The sequence below is a fragment of the Sardina pilchardus genome, chromosome 2 (assembly GCF_963854185.1).
Source record: "Sardina pilchardus chromosome 2, fSarPil1.1, whole genome shotgun sequence".
NCBI classification, from domain to species: Eukaryota; Metazoa; Chordata; class Actinopteri; order Clupeiformes; family Clupeidae; genus Sardina; species Sardina pilchardus.
This window is the reverse complement of record NC_084995.1, coordinates 30,427,102-30,434,097: the sequence shown is the minus strand read 5'-3', so window position 1 is coordinate 30,434,097 and position 6,996 is coordinate 30,427,102. Positions and strand designations below refer to the sequence as shown.

The 6,996-nt window shown below is 39.6% G+C and overlaps 1 protein-coding gene and 1 long non-coding RNA gene across 4 annotated transcripts; both read right to left on the bottom strand.

Moving 5' to 3' along the window:
• Positions 1-766: 766 nt before the first annotated feature.
• On the bottom strand, positions 767-2,810 carry LOC134101995 (formyl peptide receptor-related sequence 4-like). The gene is made up of 2 exons (XM_062555933.1): positions 2,776-2,810; positions 767-2,603 (listed from the first exon to the last, which is right to left on the bottom strand). Exon 2 carries the CDS (start codon positions 2,595-2,597, stop codon positions 1,578-1,580), a length of 1,020 nt encoding a protein of 339 aa, XP_062411917.1. The 5' UTR covers positions 2,598-2,603; positions 2,776-2,810; the 3' UTR covers positions 767-1,577.
• Positions 2,811-4,955: 2,145 nt separating this feature from the next.
• On the bottom strand, positions 4,956-6,276 carry LOC134101982 (uncharacterized). 3 transcript variants are annotated; one of them, XR_009941474.1, is made up of 4 exons: positions 6,167-6,276; positions 5,934-6,082; positions 5,581-5,716; positions 4,956-5,309 (listed from the first exon to the last, which is right to left on the bottom strand). It is a non-coding gene; the product is annotated as an uncharacterized LOC134101982 (long non-coding RNA). The 3 variants fall into 3 exon arrangements; XR_009941475.1 differs by having other exon boundaries at positions 5,934-6,019; XR_009941473.1 differs by lacking the exon at positions 6,167-6,276 and having other exon boundaries at positions 5,934-6,102.
• Positions 6,277-6,996: the final 720 nt, after the last annotated feature.

The following is a 6,996-nucleotide window of genomic DNA, read 5'->3' as shown; positions in this document are numbered from 1 at the left end:
ACCTGCTAGACATGCTGGCGTGACCATCTGAGGAAGCTGGTCGTGCTGGTGTGACCAGCCTGTCGTTTGGGATACAACTGGTTTAAGATGGTCATGCTGGTGACCAGCCTGTCAAGCTTGACAAAGATGGTCAAGCTGGTTTTCTAGAATGACCAACATAAGCTGGCGTGGCCAGTAAAAACCAGCAATGTAGACCAGCAACACCAACTAAAATGACCAGCTTAAGGTGGTACGACAATCAAAACCAGCTGAATTACCATCATAAGCTGGGTAAACCAGCTGAAGGTGTGTTTTCACGAGAGTTTTGCTGGTCTAGCTGGTTAACCATCAAAGGGTGGTCAAATAAGCTGGTTAACAAGCTGGTCAACCAGCAAACCACCTTTAGCTGGTCAGGCTGGTTTTTTCAGCAGGGATAGGCAATACACATTAATAATAAATGTTCATGTTATTTTTCTACAATTCCATAAGAAACATTACTAAGCACAAATTATAATTACCTCTCTGAACACCCCTGCACACATAAGCACTCCCAAATCCGAGCGCGAAATATGCACAGGTTCCCTTGCCCAGTGACCCAGTTTGCGCCCTGCCACAAGGAAAGTAACTGCAGCACCAAGAACAGGCAAGCACATTCACACCCAAGCATACCTACAGCTAAAGCATTTATTTTTTCTCACTAGGAAGCATTGATGTTAACATGCGCATTAAGAGAACGCTTAGGCCTACTTGCCGGTAGGCTAAATATAGATTATACGCTTGACAAAGAAATGTATATATTTATCATTATGAACTTCACTTGTGTGCGTCAAAGTTATAATCCACACTTTCACATGTGTTCAGAGTTGTTATTCACAGAGTTGTTAGTCATAACTAGGCTACGCTTTAAACCCGGTAGCCTACTGCACTATAGCCTATACGGCATTGGTGTCCTGTATGAATCAACTCGTTAACACAAACATTTCTATAACTAACTTAACCACAGTCTTAACATGCATCAGGTCTGCAACCACAACAGTAGGCCTACACAAGCAAACATTCACACTCATATTATTTACTAGCGCAGTCTTTGTTCGCACCGAAGTTTAGAAAGTCATTGTTTACGTTGCAGCGGGAAAGCTGCATTTGCCAGTGACAGATGCAATGCGCTCTGTCACAAGGACTCAGAACTTACTGAATGCCAACCCAAAGGTTTCTAAATGGAAAATATGAAATGAAAATATTTCTAAATGAAAATATGGAGTCAATATACTGTCCTGTATAGGACACATTGCCAACCTTCCTGACTACTCATTGGCTTATTTTGAATGCCATTTTCCAGAAAAGAAATGGTTCCAGGAATGTATATTATACACATATGGATATACAGCCAAGAGAAACAATATTTGTACATGTGCATAAAAATGGAACAAATATGAAAAAACTACATCAACCCATGTCTAAAAGTTTCCCTCAGGTCATTGCAAAATCTTTAAGCTGACCAGAAAAGTTTCAAAAATGATGCTGGAAGTCTGGTCAATACAGGGGAAAAAGAAAATATAATGATGCATTCAAACTGTTTCTACGACAAAAGACTATTTTTAACCATCAGCTGATTTTGAGATGGACATTGCTTTTGTGGAACGACCTTCCTCCTGTAAGGCACTTTCCATCCTTGAAAGAACAGACCTCAGGCATTTATTCCTGAAGTCCTGACCCATGAATGAATATAAAATTGGGTTCATGAAACTGTTGGCATAGGCTATGGTGATTGTTACTTGAATACCTATTTTCAACAGGGTATCAGAATACAGCGCATGGTAGACTTCCAGCAGCTGAAAGATTTGGAAAGGAAGCCAGCAGATCACAAATGTTATTATGACAGCGGTCATCACCTTAAAGGGTTTGGAGGATCTCATCATACGATTGGCTCTCAGCTTCAGCATAATAACAGAGTAGCAGATCACAATGACCATCAGAGGGACAGCAAGTCCAAATACAAAACCAATCAACACAGCGCTTTTACGGGAAAATACAGTGGAATCATGATCAGGGATGCACTTGGTATCATCTTTTATAGACTGTGTAGTACGAAACACAAAGGAGGGTAGAGTTAGCAGTGTAGAGACAATCCAGACCAGGGCGATGATGGCAGAAGACTTCCTCAGAGTCCGGTGGTTCTGAGTCCACACAGGAAATACGACACACATGCAGCGGTCCACACTGATGACAAGCAGGAGGAAAATGCTGCTGTACAGGTTAAGGGGGAAGGCCACAGATATGAACTTACACATGAAATGTCCAAAATGCCAGTGTCCAGTTGCCATATAGACACCGTTGAGAGGAACAGTCGTGCAGAACAAGAAGTCAGACACTGCCAAGCTCAGGTAATATGAGGAGTTGACCGTGCGCTTTGTCTTTACGCCAATGATCCAAATGACAAGGCCATTTCCCACAATGCCCAGAATGAAGATGATGATGTTTGATGTCAGGACAAAAACACACAGTGCATCACAAGACAGATGAGCAGGTGGTTCAGGGTCAGGCTCGTATGTATAATCATAAGATTCGTCATGGACCATGGAATCAGATGTTCCATTTATTCCCGAGTCTCTGCCCATTTTACCCTGAAAAGAAATAGCAAGCTGAGTTGAACATTTTTACCACCTTGTAAGCCAAGTTCTTCTCAGCTTTTTTATAATGTGAGCGTGTGTTTTAGTGTGTAAATATACTGCAGGTAAGGGTTAGTAATAGCATACATATAGCATACAGTTAGTAATAGCATACAGTCTTACTTACCTCACAAGCGACGTTTCAAAGTTATTCTTGGTACTGATCTTCTCTTCCTTTTAACAAGACGTGTGTGTGGGTGCTAGCACACTCCCATGCCAGAGTCACCGAAAATGTGCAACATTTACTTACTTCTGCTAAGTTGTGCAATAGTTTCAGCAAGCAGTTTAAAATGCTATCATGAAATTGTATCATTGTCTGTAACATATAGGCCTAAAATGGGATGTTAATTGAAATCTGATGTGTGTGATCCCTCAACATCAAGAACAGACCTGATCCCCTACCCATCACCATCCCCACCTAAGCACATATATCTGTCTTTTAATTATTCCACCTTAAGTACTTTACCTTGATTTATGCTTTCTTATTATGTTTTATTATGATCTTTTTTATTATTAGTATTATTACTCTTGGTCCATCTATTCTTTTATCTGCTATTACTGTTTGTTTTTTTACTTGACTTAATTGAAGTACAATAGAAGTTGATTTGATGACATTTAACAGCTTGTGCATGCAGGAATGAAGAACCTGAAAGGATATGTTGGCTGAGAAAAAAAGTCACTCGTTATTATGACTTCGATGCTCATAGATTACTTGGGGACAATAATTGAGATACATTTGAAGGAAGGAGGATTCATCTCATTACATCACAAGCCCTGAATTACTTGGGGACAATAATTGAGATACATTTGAAGGAAGGAGGATTCATCTCATTACATCACAAGCCCTGAAATACAACACACACAAAAAACAGCCTGACAAAAATCCATTCGAGCTAGCTAAGTGAAGGGGCATATTGCCATATAGACAACTTTATTCATACCCAAAGGGAAATGATGGTGTTCATTATAAATAAATACATTGAATTTAGGATATTCTCTAGTCTGTGCAATTGAACGTCAGTTGTGTGTTGTCTCTCAAAAAAAATGATTCTTCTCTCCTGGCGCATAGTTGAGTCATTGCCAATTGTTATAGCAGTGGGCAGGGCCGGAATGACTCTCTCTCTATATAACAATCCTTATTACAGCAAAGTTGAAACAGCCTCCTGCAGAAAACACTCTGTAGACAAGCCATGCAGCGAATGTGAGGTTTTATCTACTGTACATTAGGGTCTCCAATGTACTTCCAAGTACAGAGCCAGCTCTTCTAATCAGCTTGGTCAACTTTTTGGTGTCCTTGGCTCAGATGCTGTTACCCCAACCAACAGAAGGCTGCAAAGAAGATTGCATTGGAAACATATGTCTATACAGAAATATTTCACGCATTTGCAGCGCCACTGCAAATGCGTGAAATACAAGCATTACAGTGAAAGAATAGGCTATCTATAGCTTCAAATAAAGATAACGAAATAAATGGTTTATTTTAACACGGTGGAGAATAACGCATTTGGCGCTTCAGTGCTGTAGCCTCGCAAGAAATTAGAGCTACACTGTAAAAAGTTTACTGTAAAATTTACAGTAACTTACTGGCAACAATTGGCCAGTAAGTTACTGTGAATACCTTTTACAGTAAAGGTACTGTATTTCCATTTACAGTATTTATATATTCACTGTAAAATGAAAAACAATTAAATACTGTGATTTCAGTCGTATTTACAGTAACTTACTGGCCAATTGTTGCCAGTAAGTTACTGTGAAAACCTTTTACAGTAAAGGTGCTGTATTTCCATTTACAGTAACTTACTGGCCAATTGTTGCCAGTAAGTTACTGTGAATACCTTTTACAGTTAAGGCACTGTATTTCCATTTACAGTAACTTACTGGCCAATTGTTGCCAGTAAGTTACTGTGAAAACCTTTTACAGTAAAGGTACTGTATTTCCATTTACGGTAACTTACTGGCCAATTGTTGCCAGTAAGTTACTGTGAATACTTTTCACAGTAAAGGTCCCGCATTTTCATTTACAGTATTTTATGTATTCGCTGTAAAGTGAAAAACAATTGATTTTAAATTAAGATTTTTTTTTTTTTAGTTGTATTTACAGTATTGGTTGTTTTCCTGTAGAAGCTAGGTCAGTTAAATACTGTGAATTCAATTGAACTTACATTAGCAATCATTAATAGAATAACTCATATTCCAAAATATTTCAGTTAACTGCAGACAATAAAACAATTTTAACTTTTGTTATTTATTTAAGACATTTCAAATGTATGACTGAAGTGGATGTTGACAGAAAACAGTAGACATGGTTTGAATTCAACCACAACCTTATCTGATTTGACACAGATAAGGGGGTTAAAAGCGCAGTGTGTGTAAGTGCAGTATGGCAACTGGCAAGTCTATGTAATGTAGTATAAGGAGTTGTGTGTGTACAGGATGCGGAGTAAAGAAACTCATCCCCAGTCTGTTTTGTGGGTGTTCCCTCAGTCTGCCACGTGGGAACAGAGACGTCTGCTTGACCTCAGTGGTTTAAACAGTCCGTGGTCAGAGCGTGAAATGTCTTTGGAAATACTTTTGGGCCGTTGTTGTACTCTTCTGGTATAGGTATCCTGCAGGGTAGGGAGAGGTGCTCTGATGGTACCTTTCGCAGTAAATGTCAAGTGTCTGAAAAAGAGAAAGAAAGCATACATTACAATTGACCCCGTTCATGAATATACAGTAATTAATGCAAACTACTCCGGTTGTGTGACAAATAAAAGCAAACCCACACTAGTCAGGTGCAATAGATAGAAGTAATGCAGATGTGTACAATACACCACCATAGCAAAGTTTGGAAGTTCACTTTGATATGTCCAGTGTTTTTTTTTTTTTTTAAGGGGACATTTCGAAGTGACCCTACACTTCTGAACAGAAGTATGTCTATGTGATATCATACCTAATCTCATAATTGCCTGCGGCAACTCTGCCTTCATGCGTACACCACTTTTCTGATGCCTAACATACTGTAGGCCATCTCCCATCTGACTTGCAATAGCAGCCTCTGGCTCCAGGCTGGGACTTCTGGATGGCTCCTAAAAAGAATAAACAGGAATTGCCATATGATTTGTTAATAAACAGCAATTGCCATACAAAACAAATCATAGCTTTAAAAAATAAGCAAGGCAATCAGATGTAGAAATAGAAATGATAATTACCTTGCCATGAGGTACCCTTGCCACCCTTGTCACCATCTATGTTACTTCTTGATATCAGTTTATTTATGAACATAAATAAAACACAAACACTTACACCATGTTGAGGGCAGCAGCCATGGCTAACAGACATCATCAGGGTAGTGCCATCAGGTAGTGCCATCAGGGTAGACCGACTTCGCCCTGGACAGTTGTTGACAGTTGAGCCCACAAAGTCATAACAGACACATGAAAGGAGGGGATAAACTAAACAGTTACAGACACAAATACAGTGCATGCATACATATTAAATGCTATATGCGTGTGTCTCTATTTGGTGAGTGAACTCACTTGCAGGCTTGGAACTTCTTCCTTATGGAAGTGACACACATTTGGAACATTCCAAAATGCACACAGCCTAAGTGTCTCTGACACAGCGTTCTCAGGGCAGCAGTCCTCACACCACCAACTAACAGAAGGAACAGAAAGAGGCTTACATTAATTAATACATTGCAAAACACACAGAACATGAAAAGACCATCACTGAAGCACTACTACACTCACATGCATCTTAAATAAACACATGCCTCAATGTAAGTCACCAAACATTGGGCAAATAAAGGCTATAAAATGAATACCATTTAGCCAAACACTACCCTTCACAAACTAAAGATCCCTTTACTTATCGGCATGATATTTCTGGTAATTGAAATTCCCCAAATGCTCCCCTTTCACATCCACTATTGACCCATCCCACGTGACGTCAGAGCAAAAGTAAGTGCCATTTTGGACATGAACTACCAGTAGTCTACCACGGCTAACACGCGGAAACAATTAAAAGGATAATCGAAAGGAATAGAACAACAGCGTCCTTTGGTAGCCTCAAAGTAACAATAAAGTTATCAACACATATCTTTGACATGTAATTTACGAAACTCAACATCAGGCCCATTCTAGTGCTGCATGGACTTGCTGATGGCCTTGGCTCATATTCAGTGAGGTGACGTTTTATGCAAGCATTGAGGCTTTAATCGTCTGCTTCGTGAGCGCAAGTTTGTCTTTATATTTTTAAATATGTGATAGAGATTTCTGGCATGCGTGTTTGCGTTTGCAAGATCAATCGCATGTCCGCGGGCAAAGCTTTCGAGAGCGAACACAATTTGACTAAATTAAGCTCTCCT